At 35.9% G+C, this 25,194-nt stretch overlaps 1 protein-coding gene across 3 annotated transcripts in view; it reads left to right on the forward strand.

Annotated features, from left to right (window-relative positions):
* Positions 1–25,194, forward strand: part of PTGER3 (prostaglandin E receptor 3) — a 172,196-nt gene that overhangs the window by 19,796 nt on the left and 127,206 nt on the right. For all 3 annotated transcript variants that reach the window (XM_029947697.1, XM_029947700.1, XM_029947698.1), the window contains exon 2: positions 12,346–12,525. In XM_029947697.1, the coding sequence (XP_029803557.1) occupies positions 12,346–12,525 (180 nt within the window). The remainder of the gene's footprint in view (positions 1–12,345; positions 12,526–25,194) is intronic.

A 25,194-nucleotide genomic window follows, 5' to 3' on the forward strand; every position in this document is an offset into this window, starting at 1 on the left:
AATGAAGTCAAAAAGTTCCTAAGATAGTAATAGGAATAATTTTATAAGTTACTTGCTTAAGATCTTCCCTAGGAAGCCAAATAATGCAGTAAAAATGCCTTCAGGGAACTCCCACATTAAGAAGAGAGGGAACTAATGGATTTGGTTGTTGGGATTTGACTATCTTCTCTTAGGAGCCTACAGTCTGCATAGGAGTTTGGCTTTTGAGTCATGGGAAAAATCGGTGTCTTTCCTGTGTTTGCTTTCTTCTGGTTCCTATTAGTTAATTTGCTTTTGGACCAAATGGTATGAATCCAACCAAACCAACAGATGAGACAAAAGCAGCCTGAGGGGGGAAAACAAGAAGATGAACAGGTTACAAGTTTCCATTTTCCTACATCCTATGTAGCGTGAATTCAATTTTGTTTAAACTTTCTTCAAACTTGGTACAAAATTGTAAGTGCTAACTATAATTTAAGTGGTTTTGTAAAGTCTGATTTTCTGAAAATGAAAGCATGATCTTTTCAGAAGAGCATTTTGAAAACGAAAGTTTATTATTTGTAATGTAAATAACACAAGGCACTTGATACTTTTCACCTGCTGCATGTGTGGTACATGAAAGGAAGACATGATTGTGAAGATGTTTTACAAAGCTGCTACATAAATCTTAAGGGATAATGGAGTTACAAAGGGACCTGTGTATCTATTGACATAGCAAGTTACAATTCTGTGGCAAGTCATAGGCACAATCTTCCTAATTAAAATCTGTGTACTTAGGAGTCAACAGTGAGGGGATTTTTAAAAAATATATATAATGACATTTTTAAAGTTTATTTATTTATTTTGAGAGAAAAACAGCATGCATACACAAGTGGGGGGAGGGGTAGAGAGAGAGAGAGAGACAGAGACAGAGAGAGAGAGAGAGAGAGAGAGAGAGAGAGAATCCCAAACAGGCTCCATGCCGTCAGTGTAGAACTGGTCTCAGGGCTTGATCTCAGGAACTGTGAGATCATGACCTGAGCTGACCATGACCAAAAATCAGACACTCAACTGACTGAGCCACGCAGGCGCCCCATTGAGAGGATATTTTATGCTTCTTTTTATTATATGTAACATCAGAAGAAGAAGAAGAAGAAGAAGAAGAAGAAGAAGAAGAAGAAGAAGAAGAAGAGCAAAAATAAAAACAATAAATATTTACATAAGTCTGAGTATTTTACTGTTTACTATAAACTTTGGTAGCTGTTAAAACAGCAGACCAGTGAGCTGAGAGGGATGCAGGAATCAATGTCTTCAGTGCTGCTACTTGGTAGACCCAAAAGGTGAAAGAGTCAGCAGAAGTGTTTGGTTGCGGCTTTATCACACAAGCAGCAAAAATACAGGTTTAACTTAGTAAACACAGTTCTCTTTAGAAAGACTGAGGCATTGGAGACTGACCATCCCATCGTGATGGTGAAATCACAGAATGTTCTTTTTAATGTCAAAGAAAACATGATGCCAATGCATGACACCTTAAGCCCCTCCCATTGTGGGTCTGGCACTGCACAATTACTTAGTCCCCTATTTACAGTCAACACAGCAATAGTTAACTATAGAAAAAGCTGGTAAATTTTATGAGACTGTGTTTTGTATTGGGGAAAAGAAAATGAATTACATGATATGTTAGGAAGTTCCTATGCCAATGCTGACTAGATACCTAACACTGTCAGAGAATTTTACAAATAAACTATTATTGATGTGTTATCTGTTATACTCTGAAAGGTATTTTAAATACTCAATATAACATAGGTATATTATATAGTTTCATATTTGTGGCAAAAATTCCTTAAACAAGGAAGACTAGAATCCTAGTGACATTTTTAAACAATAAACGAACTTTTGACTTGCTATATATTATAAATTTGATAGTAAATAACCTTACTAAAGACCATGTTGTTATGCATGTCTTATTTTGATTTTGTCTTGAGCTATATTTCTAGAAAAATGTTATTAAATACAAAAGAATTCTTCCTTTCTTATGATTCAATATCTTTTATTTTAAATATTTGCTTCTCCTATTGATTTTCCAGCCCAGGTTTCCAACTTCTTCCAGGTTACTACTGTAGCTATGAACATTCCACTTAAAATCATGAGTGATAAGATGTACTTAAAGTCCATTGAAGCTGTTATTCTGACTAACTATAATAGCAGAAACACAACAATAACAAAAAGACCAGAGATTTGAATAGGGATAAATATTGGTGGATTTGTACATTAGATAAAAACACTAGAATCTGGTACCTCCAAATGGGTAGGGGGTACTTTTCCTACCACTTATTCATTGGGTAACATACAATGTAATATGTTCTGTTAGGTGCTTTCTCAGATACACCTAAAAGGACAGAAATGATCCCTGCTCTTGTAGCAGTGTTAATGTATTAAGAGAGACTGATAATTAAAAACAAGCAACAATATGATATGTTTAGTGGTGATAAAGGAAGTAGAGAATTTGGGGAGTCCATATAAACCTGGTAGGCTTTTGACAAGGGAGATACCAAACTAATTGACATTTCAAGTCTACACACAAAAAAATAAAAAATAAGTTGGAATTTGTCAAGTAAAGAAGGAATGAGAGTTGAAAAACCTAGGGATCCATATTTGTAAAAGTGCAGAAGCCAGATGGACTGGCACTTTTAAAGACCTGAAAGAGATTCAAGATGATTGGAATATAGATATGAGGGTAAGGAAAGAATGGCGATGTGAACTCAGCATGGGCTGAGTGGTGATGAGTCTTGAATGTTCATTTAAAGACTTTACACTTTGCCACTGAAGAACTTTCCAAAGAGAAGTAACAGTAAAATTTCCATTTTAGGTGCATCCTGTGTAAGCAACATGGAGGGGCTCAGAATGGGCTAACAAATCATGTAATAGACTATTGTCGTAGTTCAGACAAGAGATGGTGGTGGTCTTGGTTTAGGGTCAATGGGAATGAAGATGAGAGAAGTGATAGGGTAAACAAATATTAGGAAGTTAATGGGAGACTTTGTGATTGGATGTGAGGTATCGATAATAAGGTGGAATGGGGAGAGAAACAGAAAGAAGAGAGAGAAACAGAGAGGAATGAATCAAGATCATGGATAACTCTTAGGTTTCTGGTTTAAGGAATTGGGTTCACTGAAATGAAGATTGGTGGAGAAGCAGCTTTGAAGAAGATAATAATATTACTTTTGAGCCTGTTGGGTTTGATATAAAACGTCTAGGGAGAGCTGTGCTACAGTCAGATAAATTAATCTGTTGGGAGCTCAGAGAAGAGGTATAGCCTATAGCACATAGATGGATTTTGAAGTCATCGGGGTAGAAGAGGTCACCCACTGAGTTTATGCACAGCATGAAGCAGAGGCAACCTCCCATTATTTAAGATAGGACCCCGAAATGCTAACATTTTCAGGAGGGGTAGGGAAACAGAAGCCATAAAAGAGACTGCAAAGGATCACCCAGAGAGGTGTCAGGAAAATTAGTAAGAAAATCAAATCAAACGGCAACTTGAATATTTGGGCCTATTGGGGAAATGCCAACCTGTACATTTGGCAACCCGAATTTTAGGGAAGAGAATGTTTCAAGAAAGACTTGTAAGTGTCTGGTGGATGTTGAAGCCTTGTTGGTGGCCTTGGGAACAGCACTTCTTGAGTATTTGTGAGCCAGGCTATAGTAGGTTTAAGAATAAAGGTAAGGAAGATAGACAACTCTTTTAAGAAGTTCGCTGTAACTTCTGGGGCAGTAATATGTAGGGAAGTGAGAATTCTATAGACAGTTTTATTTTCTCAAGGTAGGAGAAATTTAGATATGTTAATATGATACTGGGAAAAAGTCAAAAGTTAAAGATAAAAGAAGAAAGAGATCATTGAAAAAGTAAGACCTTTGACATTCATGATGAATACGCTCCAGGGCACAGATAGAGCATCAGTCTTAGGTAGGAGATAGGATACCTCTTCTGTTTGAAGGAGAGGAAAGGAGGAATGATTAGCAAAAGATGCTGAACTTGGTGCAAGAAGATTAAAGGCCCCCAAAGGGTTTGTTTCCTCTGAAGGTGAAGGACAGTGGAAAATGTGTGAATGATTCTGTTTCACAGAATGACTCTCATTCACTGTGGTGAATGAGAGAGAGAGAGAGAGAGAGACAGAGAGAGAGAGAGAGAGAGGTGACTAGGGAGTGAGGTAAGTTTGGGGACCATGAATTCAGAAAGACCCCAGTATGCCCATATTCACCCAGTGTTCATCCCAAGTACAAGATGTGTCTGTGTGGATCCCCCTGTGAGATGAAATCCTCTCACAGCATAGATCTAGAAGAGAGTGTCATTCTGACATGAGATAAAGTTAAATGAGAATTTATCATATCAGGTTAGAACCACAGTCAGCCTGCATCACATACAGGCAGTGGCACAAGGAGGAGTGTGTTTACATGTGCTGTCCATGAATCACAGAAGCCAGTAATTGACCACTAAACATCACATTCCCTCTAATAAGCCATAATGAATTTGATGATTAAGTTAAATGTTTTGATCAATTATAGAGTGCCACACTGTTTACCTATTAGTTGTTAAATTACGCACGTATCGACCACCTAAGAATTCAAACTGAAATGACAATGTGGTGGTTCCAGGATGGATTGTGACACTAACAACTTAACAATAAATAACTTAATAGGTTATTATTTATACAGAAGCTTCCAACTATTCTAAATTCAATGCTTTTTCATAAGTGTGCAAATAACACATTTATTGTGGAGAATTTGGAAAAGAGAGAAAAGAATAGCAAAGAAAATAGAAATTTTTCCTAATTCCCACCTGGAGATGTTTATTTATTTATTTATTTTTTAAATTATTTCCGTTTATTTTTATGTCAGAACATCAAAGAAGAGATAAATAGGTCTGTTTAGGACTGGTGTGAAATTAATGATAAAAAGAATTCTTTACTTAAAATTCATCTCTTTTTGAATTTTTTTAACTTTTTTTGGTTCTTTTATTTATTGTCAAATTGGTTTATTTTTTAACACTTATATATTTTGAGAGACAGAAACAGAGCATGAATCGGGGAGGGGCAGCGAGATAGGGAGACACAGAATCTGAAGCAGGTTCCAGGCTCTGAACTGTCAGCACAAAGCCCAACAAGGGACCCAAACTCACAGACTACAGGATGATGATGACCTGAGCCAAAGTTGGACATTTAACCGACTGAGCCACCCAGGAGCCCCACCACCTGGAGATGTTTTGAAAATTCAGTTATACTGTGTAATAAACATTTGTTTTTACTTTTAACATCCTGAATACTTCCTCATGTTATTAAATATTTTTCAAAAACATCATTTTAAATGGCAGCATTGAAATACATATATATTATGCATATCTCATATATATTATGCAAATGAGTGGATATCACATACTTTAAACTGTGCCTTACTGCTGGCCTTTTAAGTTTTCCTAATTTTCTTTTGAGGTAAATATCCCTGCACATAAAACTTAGTCCACATCTCTGAATCATTCTTTAATCAGTTAACTACTCCTTAAAAAAAACTTAGTATAGTTGACACACAATGCCCACTACAAGTATAGCTACTTTCACCATACTGTCACTAATACTGTGGTTCTCTGAGTGGATGATGGGATTCTGAGTTTAAATGCAACTATTTAAGCAATTAAATATTAAGCAATTCTGAGTTTAAATGCAGAAAAAAGAAAACTATTTTAAATCTCAATATTTGCAAGGATGAATATTTTTTAATCCCTGACAAAGACATATTTTCTAGATTTTCTCTTGATGACTAAGATGTAAAGGTTTGAAATGTAATGAAGATAGCTCTTCTGACATGTGTATCACAAAGTTAATTTATCATCTATAGTCCAAGGAATAAATACTTTTATAGTGTAGATTTTGCTTTTCCTTTTTTGGCCAGAATTTGAATACTTACTTAGTTACCGACATGTTTTGACTGCTCTAAAGGTATTTATCTAGACATAACATATACAATGGGCTATACTGAGCCAAATCACACAGAATTTACAATTCATACAGCTTGAAAGTAAATGGTAATTCTTAGATACCAAATAAAGTGGTGGCAGGATTCAGGCTTCTTCAGGATTCGGAGGTCTTCCTGTGAGTGATTTGTTAATGGTTCTGCATTACCAAACACCTTTGAAGTTCAAATTCCAGGGTTTTTTTCTTTAAAAAAAAAAAAAACTCAGGCAGAAATTTAAGGAGAGCAGACATATAGATAATGCATTCTTTTCCTAGTATTCCTCAGGTATCCACTCTCCATCCCTGACAGCGAGTTCTCTTCGGGAAGCCCACGCAGTAGTGCAATAGCCTGGGGCGTGGGAAGAGGTGTTCTTTGTAAATCAAAGACCTTAATTATTCTCATCTCATTTTAATTTTTGCAACTGCATTACAGATGGAGAAGATATTCAGTAAGTGTGTATTGATCATGTTTAGAGAAAGGAGAACCTAAGATCCAAAGTTAGGTAACTGGTCCCCAACCTAGACACAGAGCTGAGTCAGATTCATGGTGGGTTTCTAACTCTTGGTCAGTGTGTTTGCCAGAGTCAGTTACTTCTAAAAATATCTTCCCCTAAAGTTTTATGAATCTAGTCCCTTGTACTATTCCAGTTGTCCATTTTCTAACTGTAGTTTTCCTCTCTCCTCTGTTTTCCAAAAGACTCTTTATTAACTCTTTATTCGTGTTCCAGCTCTGCTGCAGAACTCCTAAGAAAAAACTTAACCAGGGAGGTATATGTAGGAGGCCTTCCGGGCCAGCCCTTTGGTTTCCTAGTGAGTTTTTAAAACATAGAGAGTAAATGGCTTTCCTAAAATCACACATGGTGTCAGGGCCAGCAGTAGGATTTATTTCTTCTGATTCTTCATTCATCATTATTTTGAAAATTTTATAAAATTACATAATAGTAAAGATGAAATAGCATGACTTCTAGTAGCTTTTTTAATGTTTATGAGCTGTTTATTTTCAGTTTTCAGATTAGATAAGGCAGGAGAAGCTTCTGAAACAGTAGAGTCTAGAATGCTGAGGTGATTTGGCAACTGGAGAACAGAGTTGTAACCAGACTGGAAAGTCTGCAATTATTTCTTAAATCTCCAGGGAAGCTTCTTCCCATGATAATCCTTCAAATTATGTAATTAAGTGATTTAAAGGGCCCAGACTGGTTTCACTGTATTATAATGTAGGACATTTATTAAATGATAGAGGGAATTTCCAGTAGAGCAGGTTATCCTCCATAGCCTAACAACGGAGGATTCTGAAAAACAAAACATCAGAGGTAAAAATTGGCTGTGAGGAAAGTTCTCTCATACAATTTTATTCCCTCCCCTACAACTTAATTTTCATCTTCAACAGATATTTATGACCTGTAGCCCAAGGCATTTTTGAATCAAGAAATGAAGTGCCAAAGATCTTTAAAGGTGTAGTTATAAATCCCGGCTGCAGTAAAACCAAATCCAAATTCAGCATAGTAAGAACATTCTCCTTGAGTAGTGCTTTACACATTGATAAGATCATTATCACTGGGAAAGAGACTTTTTTCCTTTAGGTGGAGCAAAGTACTTGCCTTTGAACCGAGGCAGGGATGGAGAATTTAGGGGACACGGATTTAGTTGTGTTCCTGGTTATCACAGGCATGAAAAGAGCCCTCTCTTCCTGCTGACAGCCAGGGAGAGGCACGAGGCCTGGGGGAGTCACGTGGAGCCTGGGGAAGACGCTGACAGAAAAGCAGCGCTCAGGACACCCGGAATTAGTCTTAACTGCTCCCTTGACCAGATCGTTCCAAGAGGCTGTTCAAACAGAGGAATCTTGCAGATTATCCATTCATTTGCCAAAAAAGTAGGCTCTGTGCTGTCCAAGCATCCTGTTTTTTATTTGTCCCTTTTTCCTTGTAAGGAATTGAATTGGACCCATAGGAAAAATGAATTCTACTAGAAATCTACATATTCATGCCGAAGGTTTTCTTCCAAAGTCTGAATGTCTGAAAAATATTTGCAAAAATTGTAATCACTGTTTAGCTCCTTGAATACAGGGAAATCAACAGATGGATGTTAATTTGCATTTGTGCTCAAAATTAGATGGATTTGGGAGTCTACTTCCATCCCTGCTGCCATTTGGAAATGACAGTATCATGCTTACTGCCTCTAATTGTAGTTATTGTCATATTGCACATCTCATGATTTCTGGGAAAAGCTAGAGTGTCTATCCCCATGAGCCAGCTATTGCTTACAGAGCTTGGTTTCATAATTTCATAATCACTGCATTGTCCATAGTAAATTATAGGAAATTACAGAGGACTAACCGATGTAAGGCATATGAAACCTGTAATAGTCTAATAATAATTTAAAATTATAAGCCCCATAAAATCTTAAAATTATCAAGGAAGGCTGTATAAAATGACTGAAATCCCATTTTAATTAGTAATTTTGTAAATTTTCCTGATTATAAGAAGTTGGACAATTTCAATTTTATATTAGAAATATTTTATATTAAGATATATTTAATTTTATATTAAAAAATGAAAATGTAATTGAAGTGAGTTTTTAGATCATTCTAGACCAGGCCCAGAGCACTTCCTGAAAGATGATTGGTGGTCAAGTATATTTAATTATTGGATGAGGCGAGGGCTTAAAAAAGCTAGATAGAACCTTTCTAATAGTTATAAAAGGGAGAAAAAAGAATTAATAGGCATATGTTTTCTTTAACAGCAATCTAATTGAAAATATAATTTTATGCCTTTTAATCAAACACATTGAACTCTAATAGAATAATAATAATTCATTTTTACATGTTGCAAACTTAGAAATTGAGATAATTTAAATAAGAGTTAGGATAAAGTTTACTTTTACTGTATGTTAAAAATAAGTTTCATAAGAAAAGTGAATCTAAATGTCCATCACCTGATGAATGGATCAAGAAGATGTGGTATATATATACAATGGAGTATTACATGGCAATGAGAAAGAATGAAATCTGGCCATTTGTAGCAAAGTGGATGGACCTCGAGGGTGTGATGCTAAGTGAAATAAGTAAGGTGGAAAAGGACAGATACCATATGTTTGCACTCATAGGTCCAACAGGACAAACCTAACAGAGGACCACAGGGAGGGGAAGGGGAAAGAGAGCTGGGGAGAGTGAGGGACACAAATCATGAGAGACTATTGAATACTGAAAATGAACCTTGGACTGAAGGGGGAGAGGGAGGGGGGAAGGGGGTGATGGTCATGGTGGGGGGCACTTGTGGGGAGAAGCACTGGGTGTTATATGGAAACCAATTTGACAATAAACTATTATATAAAAAAAAAAGAAAAGTGAACAAAGCAAACAAGCTTGCTGAGATGTTTTATCTATGAGAGACAGTAAATCATTTTCAAGCAACTTCCACCCATCCCTCCTCCACATCTGTTGAGAGCTCACTCAGTGGGTGTATTAGTTTTCTACTGCAGTTCTCTAACAAATTAGTATACACTTAGAGGCTTAAAACAAGACCGATTTCTCTTACAATTCTGTTTGTTAGAAGCCTGACATGAGTCTCACTGGGTCAATCCCAAGGTGTCCATGGAACTGCATTCCTTTCTAGAAGCTCTGAAGGAGATCAGAGACTTATGTCCTTACCTTTTTCAGTTTCTAGAAGCTGTCTCCATTCCCTAACTCACCTCCTGGCTCCCTTCCTCTGTGTTCAAAACTGGCCATGTTGTATCTCTCAGACAATTCTGTACACACATCTCCCTCTCCCCACAGCTGGATACAGTTCTCAGGTTTTAAGGACTGGTGATTACACTGAGCACATCCAGATAATCCAGGAGAATCTCCCCATCTCAAAACCCTTATCATGAATCACATCTGCAAAGTCCTTTGGTCATGTGTGATAACATATTCACAGGTTCAGGGACTGGGACACAGATATCTTTTGGGGCCACCTGTGTGCGCAGTGAGAGGTAGCCTTCAGTTCACAAGACTATGAGCCAGCATCAGAAGATATTGAGTTAGACTTATTTACTTTACTTTATTTCAGTTTAGTTTAGTTTATAATCTTTTTAAAATTTATTTATTGTTTAATTTACATCCAAATTAGTTAGCATATGGTGCAACAATGATTTCAGAAGTAGATTCCTTAATCCCCCTTGCCCATTTAGCCCATCCCCCCCCACAACCCTCCAGCCACCCTCTGTTTGTTCTCCATATTTAAAAGTGTTTTATGTTCTGTCCTTCACCATGTTTTTATATTATTTTTGCTTCCTTACTCTATGTTCATCTGTTTTGTGTCTTAAACTCCACATGTGAGTGAAGACATATGATATTTGTTTTTCTCTGACTAATTTAGCTTAGCATGATACCCTATAGTTCCATCCACATAGTTGCAAATGGCAAGATTTCATTCTTTTTTATTGTTGAGTAATACTCCATGTATATATATGTACACATAGCACATCTTCTTTATCCATTCATCCATCGATGGACATTTGGGCTCTTTCCATACTCTGGCTATTGTTGATAGAGCTGCTATAAACATTGGGATGCATGTGCCCCTTTGAAACAGCACACCTGTCTGTGCCCCTTGGATAAATATTTTACTTATTTTTTCAATTTGATGTATAATAATTCATGTTATAATTATAATCAACTTCCTTTAAATAAAAGACTTTCATAAGTTGTTTGAAATGTTTTTATGTACATACAACTTTTAAAATAATTCAATGATTATTTAATGGTAAATTATTGTTTAATAGTAATAATTCCATTGCCTTCCACAAGTCTATGTATTTAACAGAATTTAATTATAATAATGATATATCTTTATATACGTAAAATACTTTACATTCTGTTTTCACCTAATTCTTAGGTATACTATTATACAAATAAGCAATATTTTATTAAACTTTACTCCTGATATTAGAGATCTATGTGTTTAGTTTCTTACTAATAGAGATAATGCTTCACTAAACACTGACTTATTTATACACCTGTTTTTGCTTTTATTGAATAAATCCCTTGGAAAAAATTCCTTTGAGAGAAATTACAGAGTAAGAATATATGACTATCTGTGTGTTGTCTACCCATTACCCCTTCTTCTTATTTGCTTAGATAATCACAATTCTGCTCAGTTATTAGATGGTAGTGTGGTCAAGAACCATAATTTAAGCCCCAGGGGATGAATTTGCCCTATAAACAAGATAGAAATTTCTATCTCTTTTGCCAGTGATTGGTTTAAGAATCTGTGCATCAATTTTGTCCAATAAGACCAAGTTTAAGTTTTTATAACTGGTGAGGGTGTGCTCAGAGCTGGAATTTAGTTAAGATGCTGAATCTGTCATGTGCTGACATCAGTGTGCACCATTTGGGTATCTGTCATTACCATAGTTCAGATGACAGAAGGAGCTGAAGTAGGATGGGGTTGGAACTAGAGCAAAGGTCACTGAAGATGATGAGACAAAAGAAAGATTCAAAAATAAGGGACATGACTGTATAATTTGCAAGTGCCATTGCTGGGATTGTGGGTTTGTGGTCCAGGGTGTTTTAGATGTTCAGAGATGTAGATTTGAATTGAGATATGTGACCTAAGGACAGACATCCAAATAAGTGTGGGCCCCACAAGAGAGTGTTGGGTCCAATAGAACGGACTGTGAGCAACAAATATAAACCTCATATATAATTTTAAATTTTCTAGTAGTGACATTTTTAGAAAGTAAAAAAATAAAAGTGATGAGTTTATTAATATATTTTATTTGACAAGATATCAAAAATATTATCATCTCATATAATCATTACATATTCCAAGGTCTCAGTTTTTTCTAGCCACATTTCAAGTGCTTAAGAGTGATGCAGCACAATTAGAAAGGTGAATTCAGGAGGTTCCTGGGTGGCTCAGTTGGTTAAGCATCCGACTTCGGCTCAGGTCATAATCTCACCGCTTGTGGGTTTGAGCCCTGCGTCAGGCTCTGTGCTGGCAGCTCAGTGCCTGGAACCTGCTTCTGATTGTGTGTCTCCTTCTCTCTCTGCCCCACCCCCACTCTCACTCTCACTCTCTTTCTCAAAAAATGAGTAAGTGTTAAAAAAAATTAAAAAAAAAGAAAGATGTATTCAGGAGCCAGTTATAAAGTCAGTACCTTTCTTTGTCTGCTAATGTGAACCTGTGTTTGGGTTGTTTCTGGGTTTTTTGCTATTGTGAATAACCCTGTAGGAATGTCATATTCATTCACGACTGGGTCCTGTGAATATAAAATTTGCCTGAACTAATCATTTCAGTCTGACAACCAATTTTCTGTAAGTTATGTGCAAAGTATTGTGCAGGGGAGATGCATGTGACCTTGTTAATCTTTGGAACAATTATCTGTCCCTCTTTCTTAGATAATGATGTTGAAAATGATCTTCAATCAGACATCAGTTGAGCACTGCAAGACACACACTGAAAAGCTGAAAGAATGCAACTTCTTCTTAATAGCGGTTCGCCTGGCATCACTGAACCAGATCTTGGATCCCTGGGTTTATCTGCTGCTAAGAAAGATCCTTCTTCGAAAGTTTTGCCAGGTAGCAAATGCTGTCTCCAGCTGCTCTAATGATGGACAGAAAGGGCAGCCTATTTCATTATCCAATGAAATAATACAGACAGGAGCATGAAAGAGAACACCTAATCAACTTGCATGTTCACAGCTTTTGGCAGCAAATAGCCCTAAAACCTTACTGTGAATTTAGGCATCTCTAGCATGCCACTGTTCATACATCGAAGGAGAATTTTGATACAAGGCTAAACGGTCTCAGAAGCATAGATAATCCCCTATGTGCCAAAAGTATTGAAATACAAACAAAGGAAAATATAGTAACAACAGGCTAATGTTTTGGGGTCTCTGCCACTTGTAGCTGAAAATGTGATTATTTATGAGACGAAAACATTTTTTATAAATGATCTTGGTCCATGGTGGGGATGGGGTAGGGAAAGTTAAGATTCCAGTATACTGAGTAGGTGGGGGGTTGAATGCACAGATCATCACAGATAAGCAAAGACCGTGGTCTTCTATATTCTCTTTCTTTCTCTCTATGTCACTCTTTTCCACATACGTTTTTTTAAAAAGTTGCAATAGGATAAAAAAGTATAATGTATACAATATTCGGTGGTACTGATGTCAATATTGCTCAATATATAAATTATCTGCTGAACTTATAAAGTTTAAGTTCTGGTTGCATTGGTAATTAGGTTTACTCATTATCTAAATAAGAGCCAATTCCATTGATTTCAAATATGGCAGGATTTGTGACTATCCAAATTACAAATATTCTTCTTTGTGAATGCATTTTTAATTCCTACAAGCCTGGATAAGAGTCATGAATCTGATCTTGAGAGTCAATGTAGCAGGTTTTTCAAAATGCTATTCAAGAACTGGTTGGAGAACTAAATAGAGGTACTGTGCTTAATTATCTCCCTTGATTTTTCCACAAAAAGTATTCTCTAGTCTTTTGGATATCTGAATACTCACTCTGAGTCTAGGACAAATATATATATTTTGAAGGTTCCATAAAGACTTTGGCCTATTTATAGAATAAGAATATGTATAAGGTTGACACCTCACAGCACTTTCTCTGTTCTTTGCCTAAATATTTATTAACAATATGTTTTTCTTATAGTCTACATGTGTACAAACCTTGACGGCTGAGCTTGATATCTTTTTGGCACAAGTCGACGAGCACATTAAGTTTTGAGAGTTGCCCTTAAAAAAGGAATCTCCCCAACAAACACAAGAATCTTTTAAATTAGACCCACACAAAATGCTCTTTGTATTCTTTGGAGCATTCATTTTACAAACTCATTAATATTCCTCATGAAGATTTTAATTTACAACTCACCTTTTTGCATTCCTAGTTTTAGAAAACTTGAGATATATTTTATACGTCTTTATAGTACCACTTTTTCTCCTGTGTTTAATAGGTGTTTGAAGAAGAATTGATTTCAACAGGTACAATATATGTATTAGGTTAATATGTAAACCACCCCAGGTCAGTCAGGAGTAATCAGTTTAAATCACCATGTCACACCGAGTGAGAAAACAAGATCTACTGAGAGTGCCTATGTAATTCATGATGGCTGTACTAGCCTACATTTTAGAAAAAAAATAATGATAAATAACCTAAATCTAAGGCCCCATTATAAAATCTCTCCATGCTATAGATATTGGGTTATCCCACAGGTCACAGGTCACCTCATGGAGAATTAGACAAAACTATCTCCTTTTGCAAGAAAAGAAAAGTGCACTTAAATGACCTTATAGTAAAGGAGAAGCTTTACATCTTGAATGGTCGTCCGGTCCGGGGTTATAATCAGACACACACACACACACACACACACACACACACACACACACACACTATAAATTTAACTGTTATGAGTGTCATTGGGTTGTTCCTTCCATCACCTAGTACAACACTTGAAATATAGAAAATGTTCAGTATGTACTCAGTGAATAAATGAATAAATATCTGGGAAAACTCAGTGCATATCAGTGAGGCACCTACCATATGACTGAAGCGCTTCATGTCATTACAGTCCTGTAAACCGATAAACTGAATGACCTCTGCCTATGTAATTACAGAAATATGAATTTATCTTCAAATGTGTAGTATCATATTGCTGTACAAAAAAGTGCTTTATTTGTATTAATAATTTAAGAGGCTGATACTTCCAAATGATAATGGAGATTACTGTCAAAGAAATACCACTTTTCATCAAAGCACAGAAATACATAAAGACAAAACAGCCTGGAACTTATCCTTAATGACAAAATAAATATCTGTTCAGTGATACAAATGGCAGCTTTTGAACAAGGTTGAAAAGGAGGTGGAGAAGGAAAACTTATGTAAATGGTGTGTGTTTTGTTATCTAGGCAGCCATTTGTTTATCCAGAGAAAACCAGATAAGAAATGTAAGGCCCAAATGATTTCAGCCTTTGGATGAGAGCTGAGGCTAGATTTCAGAGATGCTGTGCAGAGGCCCTAGGTGTGGTTAGGAGACAGACGTCTAAAGTCACTAGAGAAGAATCATGTTTCCAAATTTGTTTATTGGCCTTTAAATTCATTCTCATATACTTAATTGATCTATGTGTATATCTGAGCAGGAAAAGAAAATGTGTGCATAAATTATGACAATTCCTAACTTGACAGTATTGGTTAAAAAAAAAATAGAGGCCTAGGAAACTACATGGGAAGTGACAGTGCAATGTAGAAATATATGTGTAATCGGCTCTTGTAGATTTTACAAAGCAGTGCTGATTTCCTAAACGATGAGTTATACATCATGCTGTGTCATAGAAGAAAATGATGACATGCTATCCGGTAAGAATATTTTACTTTTCAAAGAAAATCAATGTGGTGGCTATCTTAAAACTATTTAAATGGAAGAAACAAAATGTGTTAAGATTTACCAAATTTACCTAATGCTGTATATCAAGATATTCCAAGTTAAATGTGTTTAATCATGACAGATTTAAATGACTGAATCAAAAAGTGAACATATATTTCTACTTAACACTTCTTTATTGCATAAAAGATCTCTTAACCATGTTATAGAATAAAATTGAGTAAATTCATGTAAAGTTCGCTGTAACTAACTTTAAAAGACCCCGGGGCCATGCTGATACTGAGTAAGGGGCTGACTAGAAACTGACAAATCAGTATTCTTGAAAGGTGGTAAATCTGTGGCAATATTCTAATAATGGATTTTCGAATGAATTAGACCTTTTATTTATTGATACTTTTCATATTTTTGTTGGTTTTGACTCCTAATTTATGATTAGCTTTCAATCTTCTCATGTCAACAATCACTTAATAGTTCTTTGGTATTGGGATTAAACCAGAGACAGAAAGTAGAAACATTTTGATCTTTGAAATTATAGGCATATATATTGCCTGCTTATTTTTTAATCCTTTATCCTCAAAAGCTTCTCTTGAAATAAAGCAAGATACTAGAAGATGAGTGACACAGAATGACTGCAGAGTATTTATTTCTACAAACAGATAAATGGTTAACATGGAAAAACTAAAATTTTTATGATTTACCCATGTGAAAAGTTTAGACGACCAATCATGCCAAATATGCAGTGATACTGTTTATTGCTGGTTTTGTGCTTGCAAATGTCTCAAAGTCTGCTAAAATTGAGGTTTAAATAAAAGTGCAGAATTGTTCAATGAATGAGATTATATCATTTAAAAAAATGAAGACTACTTAATACTGTGGCTACGTCCAGAGGACTGTGTTCTGCGTTGCAAAAAATTCTGATAAGAGGCGGCACATATCTGTGATGTTTCTAAGATAGGTTTTGACAGAGCCATTTTACAAAATTTGAAAAATCAGCCTAAAATGCACATGCACATTTGTTAAAAACTGTACCAGCTAGGTATTCTAACTGTTCTAGTGAACAGGCAATGATTACACATGAAGCATGAAACAGAGAATTAGGGAAAATTGTAAAATTAAAACTCCATTATATTGGATTTATATGGATACAAGTTTCATGAGAAAGTTCATATTCAGCTGAATTGCTCCTGCCCAAAAGGTTTCAGTTTCTTATTTTTTTAATAGTTTATTGTCAAATTGGTTTCCATATAATACCCACTGCTCTTCCCCACAAGTGCCCTCCTCTGTTACCACCACCTCCCTGGACAGATACCACATATTTGCACTCATAGGTCTAAAAAGAGAAACCTAATTGAGGACCATGGGAGGGGAAGGGGAAAGAGAGTTGGGGAGAGAGAGGGACGCAAAACCTGAAGGAAGGTTTCAGTTTCAACGTTACAAGGAATTTGCATCTACAGTGATTGAGTAAAATTTTTCACTGTCCTCTCTGAATGCCTTTTTTGGATTAAGCCCACCTTGAATAAAACTCAAGACAATAAAAAGAGTAGTGCAGGGTGAACTTGCTCTCAACGTGACAAAAGGGAAAACAGACTATACCTATCTCTGAAAGACTTTACAAAGTCTAGAATCAAAGAATTTTTGTTTCACAAGGAGATCAACAATTCATTTTAAAGTCAGATGGAAAGATATCGTCACTCCGTACTACTTAATATGTCCCTTCTCTCTTGTCCCTGTTCTCTACTCTTTTAAGAATGAAAGAACACAGCATTTTTACTTTATATATTCTCTATTTTATAATTCCTTAAACAAAGATTCTTTTTAAAGGTTTATAATTCATACAAGGTGAACTGTAAACCATTACATTATGATACCATAAGCTGACTATATTTTGATTCTTTAGAAAAAAAAACAACTCAACCAGATATACACCATATTCATTTATATATCACTCATTTTCTTCATTGAGAATGAAAATTATTTTCAGGAGTTTTAAATCAATCAGTTGCATATTGTCAACAACCCAGATATTTACTGGATTATATATTATTTCATTAAGAATGATCCTGGCACCCTAACCCCCTTGCTGCCAATTTGTTTATTCATTTTCTCAGCAGAGAGAAAGTAACAGATATTTACTGCTGGTGAAACTGGGATTGTTTTTTAAGAGATAGAGAACAGCTTTGTACTTTTAGTATGCTTCTGCCCTAATACATGAAACGGATCTGAGTCTGTTTTTTTACTAAGTCTGTTTTGATGGTAAAACGTTATTATGGGAGTAAAGGTAGGAAGGAAAGAGATCATCATGAGGAACAAAATCAGACTTTTCAAGCTTTTTGAACATTGGGGAGATGATTCCACCTCTAAAGGTATTTTCACAAATGCAGCTCTTAAATTCTTTTGTCAATTGCTTTAGAAACAGAATATGGTGGCCTTTTAATGAAAGTGAACCAGATATCCAGACAAGAGGCAGTCAATCACCAAACTTTAATAGTTATTTTAAAATAGTTTCTTGATATATTTTCAGTTTGTGTAGAGTTGTAATGTTAAGCAGAGAAAAATGTACATGACTTACACTCCAGTAAAGGTACTGAAAAGGTACTTATGTGGAATAGGCGAGGAGGGGGGTGGGGTAGAAAATGTAAGACATGGAGGAAATGTACATTTCCAACTTGTTAAAATTCTTCATCCTTTTAGACCCTTTCACAGAATCAAAGAATTGATTGTCTCAACTGACAGTTGAGTGTCAGTGAGACAAACAAAGAGTGGCCAGTATTCTTTTCTGTAAGAGCAGGTGTTCAGTTCATTTATGTCTTCACTGACAGCTAAATTCTCTTCTTTCTATATATATATATATGAAAGATATATGAAGTTTATATATTTATACGTATTTATTCATATAATTATATGAAATATTTTATTTTCTCCTTCTTTTACCAAATGTTTATGTACAAATAGGTAAAATTGAACATTTCTTTACACAGACAAATTAGAAATAGGCACTGATTATCTTCATCTGTTTACAATAAATGAGTATAAGTACTACTTACGTGGCATATTTAAGTAAGAACTGAAATCATTGGCACTTTAATCAATAATGGAAAGCTCAGTATAGAAAGTGTATGTTTCTGCATCTCTCCTACTCAGCATCCTATCCCTACACACTTGATTAAGTGGGAATGTATACTTTTGTCATCTCTTTGTAATGTTTTTTTGGAGAGAACTAAGTATAGTTAAACATATCTTCCAGTATATTTTAAAGGCTGGTATTCAGTGCTGTGGAGAGTAAAAGAGCCTATGAAAACTACATCAAAGTTTTGATGGCATTCAAGTCATAGCTAGTCTGTGTATTTAATAAATGTATGTTTTTTATGTTGCATTTGTCAATGGAAAATAAAGTTGAATGTTCTGAAATGTTCCTGTCTTTTTTTCCTGATGACAACTCATGTCAGGAATATTTTATTTATAATTGTGATGTGTTTTGCTGATATCTTATTTGACGAGCTTTGTCAAATAAAAGCACAATGTAATATGCAACCACATTATGCTAACTGGATGATTATACCATTTTGTTTTAATATTCCATAATCATGTACAGTACAGATTGCCATTGATTTACCATAGATCTGAGATGCTATTTTCCCATTTTCAATATGATATCTATTCATGTTATAATCCCAGAGTTTTTATTTGCAATACAAAAGCACATTTACAAATTATTCTCAATTTAGTCCATCCTCCCTTCTGTGGATTCTAGTGTAATATACAGGCAGCCAACCAAGGAATTGTCTTTGTTTGTAGTCAGATCCTTTGATAGCTTTGTCCCTGGGTATTGGTGTAAGCTGATTATTGGTAGAAACAAATGTGGGTTGCCCTAGTACCCTGTTCTATGTGTTCATTCCAGTGAAACTACCTCATCCTTCTTGAGTGAAAGAAGATGCTCTGTTATAGGCTGTTAAACCAAACTCATACAAGTAGCACATCAAGCTTGCCCTCCTTCTTAGTAGGAAAGTTATTTAAAGAAAGCTCTGTCCATGGTTTCTTCCATGGGGTCCTAGGCTTCCAACCAGGTCTGATGATCTCTATAGTATTTACTGTGTTACCCTTCTGTTAACCAGAAATACCACTACAATGTAGAACGTAATGCCAAAAAATGAATCATTACACAGTCAGACATGGACTCAGATATCCTTAGATATCCTTAGAAGTTGTTATGTCCATCCATAACAGTTTTGAGTAAATCCAGTTTGGAGGTTGGGTACTCAGAATCCAAGCCAATCCTCTGGGCTTATTCTTTCCTTCAACGTGTGTTTGTTGTTGTACCAATTATGTGCCAAGCATTCTGGTAGGTGTTAATACACAAGGGTTTTTTATTTTAAAAACCCAGCTTTCAATGAATTTATAATCTAGTAGAGAAATAGGAAATAATTGATCAGAGCTGCTATTAGAGTAAGCATAAGAGGGAGGTGATGCTAAAACAGGAAATCATTTCCTATAAGAGATGACATTTAACATGAGTTTTAAAGAAAGGAGTTGGTGTTAGTTGGGAAGGGGTGGGCATTTTGCCCCAAATTACAGTTTCTAAAGCATTCAAATGAACTAAATTCTAGTATCCCTGTGAGTAGTGTAGGTCTAAATAGAGCATATATCTATAACTTCCTCTCAGAATGGGCAAGAGTGGCATCAGCTTAGGGCAGGATTTCTCCACCTCAGCCCCTCAGCACAATGGGCCAAATTATTCTTCGTTGTGGAGGCTGTCCTGTGCTTTGTAGGGTGTTTAACAGTATCCCTGTATCCCTGGCCTCTACCCACTAGATACTACTAATACTTCTCTAGCTATGGCAATCAGAAATCAGACATTGCCAAATATACAAATATACTCATTGCTCCCAGTTGGAGGCTTATGCTGTAGGGCAAGGGCCATGACGGTTGAGACACATGGCTATGCCTCTGAGGTGTTGCAGTACAAGGCCGTCTGTGGGATCTTGGATCTGAAAGGCACCGCTCTGACATTTTCTGAAGTGGCAGGCACTAGAATGCCAGTTTGTGTCTGACTGCACAAAAATGTGGCGCTCCCACTACAACAATACCTGGATAACCATGGGCCCTGATCCACTTCCATAATCACATAAACCTTTTCACAAATAAGGAGGTACAATTTCTTAGAAAGTATCATCTTTCTATTGATGTCTCCAATCCCTATTTTGTTCTTGATAAGAGGCCCTGGGGTTATATGTCTCTCAAAGGGATATCTAAAGGGAATGAGTCCATTTCTCCCAGGAGCTTTAAAAGTCTGTGATAATTACTCTTAAGTTCACACTTCCAGACACTTGCCTTGGTAAGAGGGAACTAATTTATGAAATTTTTGCATATTTAGTCTGTGTAACAGAGCTGTAGCAGCTTTATTTAATTTAAAGAAGATTTTTATCAAAGAGCAGTCCACCTCTGGGCAGATGTCTCTTTTTTGGCCAGTGTTTTCTTCTGAGTTCATGCCAGTCTGTAATACCCCAAGCATAGAGCTATTACCACACATTTTGAAGACAAAGTTCAAGTCATAATCTCTATGACTAACTTAAGCCTCTGGTTTGTATGGAATGGGGGGGTTGAAAAATTTAAAGCCCAAATCTGACCAAAAAAAAAAAATTAGAGCAAGAGTATTCATTAGTCTACTGGAAATTTCTGAGGCCAAGTAAGCGAGGTCTATGGATAATCAGTGTTTGCCCAATATTCTTATACGATATTGAAAAGAAGGCTTTGAAGATAATATATAAGATTGTTCCCTTTTTATCTTGAAAAGAACATTGGAGGAACATAATTCTGAAACCATTACCGCCAATTGGAAGCTTTTAAAAATTAGATTTAACTGGCTTTTAACCACTTTGGGATCAGAGGCCCCCCTGATAATCAGATGAAAAGAATGGATCCCCTCCTCACCAAAAGCACAGAGAATTTTTACACTGTGTCAGAGGCTGTAAGGCCCTCCTGAATTCTATCTGTGGACATCTTAGAAATTTATGGACACAGGTTAGGAATTCTGACTGTGAAAGAGTCTTTATGACTCAAGGAACTTCATGACTTTCCATGTTTGGTTAGAAAGCTAAAATCTAAAACTGGAGCTAAGTCAATATAATTACTTCCCCGTGAATGCCAAATTTGCCTGACATCTCATTATATGCTCATAATAGTAAAGCAACATAATCAGGGATAGAATTATTACAAGAGGAGCTGCAGTCAATTTTAAATATTGTCATCACATGGGTGAAAGAAATAACACAATCCTGACCAGAGGAGGGGCAGTGTCGACTACTCACCACAAACAGGTCAAAAGTAAAAGAATTACTATTTTTTAATTACAAGTAATTCAGTGATGCACTTGCCTTACAACAAAGAGCTTGTTTCCGTTTTCCTTTGTGCTAATCGAGCAAGAAAGACTTAAAATGAAGCTATTTAAAAGTCAATAATGCTAAGTGAAATAAGTCAGGCAGAGAAGGACAGATACCATATGTTTGCACTCATAGGTCTAACAGGAAACCAGGAGAAACCTAATGGAGGACCAGGGGGAGGGGAAAAGGGAAAGAGAGTTGGGGAGAGAGAGGGATGTAAAACCTGAGAGACTATTGAATACTGAAAACGAACTGAGGGTTGAAGGGGAAGGGGCAGGGGGGAAAAGAGGTGGTGGTGATGGAGGAGGGCACTTGTGGGGAAGAGCACTGGGTGTTACATGGAAACCAACTTGACAATAAACTATTTTTTAAAAAGTCAATAAGAAAATATACTCCACCTCAAAGTGCAATATGCTATATGCAAATGAGCTAAATGATTAGAATATAACTTTCTGTTATTTTCTATTATGTAACTTTATGTTATTATGTTACATGTGTGTATGGATACACACATAGTTACACTTCTGCATGTACTACACACATCTTTGCCTTGCAATTTAGAACCAAGGCAGCAAGGATGACCTTAATGATTGAATCCTTTCAGTGAAAATGCAAGGCGGACACTTACAGATCTTCTTACAAATGTAAAATTAATGATGCTTTAAACCAACACTTTAAGCTATTAGTAAAATGCTCTATTGATGTTTATAGTTTGTATTTCTCTACAGGGAAAAGTCTGGAGCAACTAATGACATTTATCTTTGGATTTTTCTAGCCTTATTGAGGAAGTTGGAAATGAGATCTTAAAACACTAAAGTATTTGTCTATTGGAAGCCACTCTTTGATACCAAACCAGCCTCCATTTTAGATGTAACTACATGGATTGGAAAGCAGTAGAAGATGTGCATAGAATTGCAAGTGGCTTTTCATGAATCACTGGTTTGGAATCTTCTCCCTTAGAAGATCCCTTGAAAAGCCATTTTTAGACGAAAAGCTATTTATATTTATTTTCAACAACCCTTGACTATTTAAACTTTTTTTTGCCCAGAATTTTTAGGAATTGTGGTGATAAAATTAATTTTTAGTTCAAAACATTTGGAGAAGTAATATTGATTCATGACCCAGCTCTGAAGAGGAATCATTGCCTTAAAGGGTGACGCAGTCCTAATTAGAGGTGTATGGCCCTATTTTTAGCCCAGACTTTTCTCTTCACCATGCCCATTTTGATTATATCTGTTACTATGCCTTCAGCAGAATTTTCATTAAAAACAAATAATTAAAATGTTAATTTTATTAATATTGACCACTGCTAAGATGTTAGATATTTGATTTAAAATATTTTAAAGTATTTTTAACCAAAATTATTCCACCAAAATGTTCCACAAAATTTTTTAGGTCATAATGAAAAGGAAAATTTCCAACATTGGGAAAGGAGTCAGGACGCTCATGCCTAATTATCTAATTTGCTATTTACTGGTTATTTGCCCTTGACAAGTCAGTAAACGTCTCTGAATTGAATTTTCTCATCAGCACAACATTAGCAGGATTAAATAAGATAAGGCACTTTTGAAAGTTCTATACAACTAGTCGATGGTTAATATTACTTTACTACCCTCACTTCACTGACGGAACATTGAAAATTAATTGCAATATTCTCATATCAAGCAACTATAGTGCCGTCTTGCTAATTTAGTACTGGGCACTCACCAGAACACACAAGTGATATTAGAAAACTGGTTCCAGTCCCACATAGGATGTGCGCATTTGGGAAAAATAGACGGCTTTTTTTAAGTTTAGTTTCCTCATCTGTATGATCTGGGTTGGTCTATCTGTGTGATCTTCTAATTGAAAAACACGATTCTCCTCTCTCTATGGAATGTCGTGCAGCTGACCTTGTCAGCTAAACACACACAAGTTTTTTTCTTCTGAATCTTGAAAAACAGCTCATAGGAACCCCTCTAGGAGACAGAAATAGGAAGCCCCTCAGATGTTTCTGTTCCCTTTTTTCTAAGAAGAATTTTTAGGTTCCTGTTCTCCCTCTCCTTCGAGATTGTTCTCTTTTCTCAGCCAAATTACAATATCCTTAAATATAGGGGCCACGCTTTCTACTTGTTAAGGTTTTCTGCTTGCTTTCACTTTGTTCATCATCCAAATTACCAAATCCTAGTTTGTGTTGTTAGGTATCTTATTTACTTCTTTAATTTTGGCTCATGAGAGATCACAGAGATTAAGTCGTATAGATTTTCATATGCTTGGACTTATCAGTGTGTGTGTGTGTGTGTGTGTGTGTGTGTGTGTGTGTGTGGTGTGTATCTATGTGTGTGATATCCATTACATCTCAAATGTGTATTTCCTTTTTTAAAAATTTTATTAAGTTTTTTATTTTAATTCCAGGGTAGTTAACATACAGTGTTACATGAGTTTCAGGTGTACAATATAACGATTCAACAATTCTGTATGTCATTCAGTGCTCATCCCATCCTCCTTCCCACCTCCCCTCTGATACCCTTCAGTTTATTCTCTGTAGTTAAGAGTCTCTTTCTTGGTTTGTCTCTCTTTTATCCCCTTTTGTTTTTGTTTTCATTTGTTTTGTTTCTTAAATTTCACATATGAGTGAAATCATATGGCATTTTCTTTCTCTGACTGACTTCTTTCACTTAGCATAATACTTCTAGCTCCATCCATGATGTTGCAACTGGCAAGATTTCGTTCTTTTTTATGGCTGAATAATATTCCATTGTGTGTGTGTGTGTGTGTGTGTGTGTGTGTGTGTGTGTGTGTATCACATCTTCCTTATCTATTCATCTGTCAATGGGCACTTGGGCTTCTTCCATAATTAAGCTTTTGTAAGTAATTTTGCAATAAACATAAGGATGCATATACCTGTTTGAATTAGTGTTCCATATTCTTTGAGTAAATACTTAGCAGTGGAATTACTGGATCATGGGGTAGTTCTATTTTTAGTTTTTTGAGGAATGTCCATACCGTTTTCCACAGTGTCTGCACCAGTTTCCATTCCTACCAACAGTGCACGAGGGTTCCATTTCTCCACATTCTCCCCAACACTTGTTTCTTGTGTTGTTGATTTCAGTCATTCTGAATGGTGTGAGTGTGAGGTGATATCTCATTGTAGCCTGTCTGGTAGTCTTTATCCCCTTTAGAATCCTTTCTTTGCCTTTGATCCTTTTGCCTCCTTTTTTTTTTTTTATTAGATACCCTGTTTTCTAGAGGCCCCTTGAGAGAAAGGTTTTGACTATCATGATGCCTGGGCATTTGGAAACAGCCACAAACAATTTTGGGAAGCAGTGGACAGGCAGCTTTTCTGACAGTACTGATTAGAATCAGCTCACAAGATTCTTAGTAAACATCTGAAAGTCTATATGCCCAACCTGGGCATTCACGCACTACTGTAAATATTTTTTTTAATGTTTTATTTATTTTTGATACAGAGAGAGACAGACCATAGAGGGGGAG

The sequence above is a fragment of the Suricata suricatta genome, chromosome 8 (genome assembly GCF_006229205.1).
Source record: "Suricata suricatta isolate VVHF042 chromosome 8, meerkat_22Aug2017_6uvM2_HiC, whole genome shotgun sequence".
In the NCBI taxonomy this organism is placed as follows: Eukaryota; Metazoa; Chordata; class Mammalia; order Carnivora; family Herpestidae; genus Suricata; species Suricata suricatta.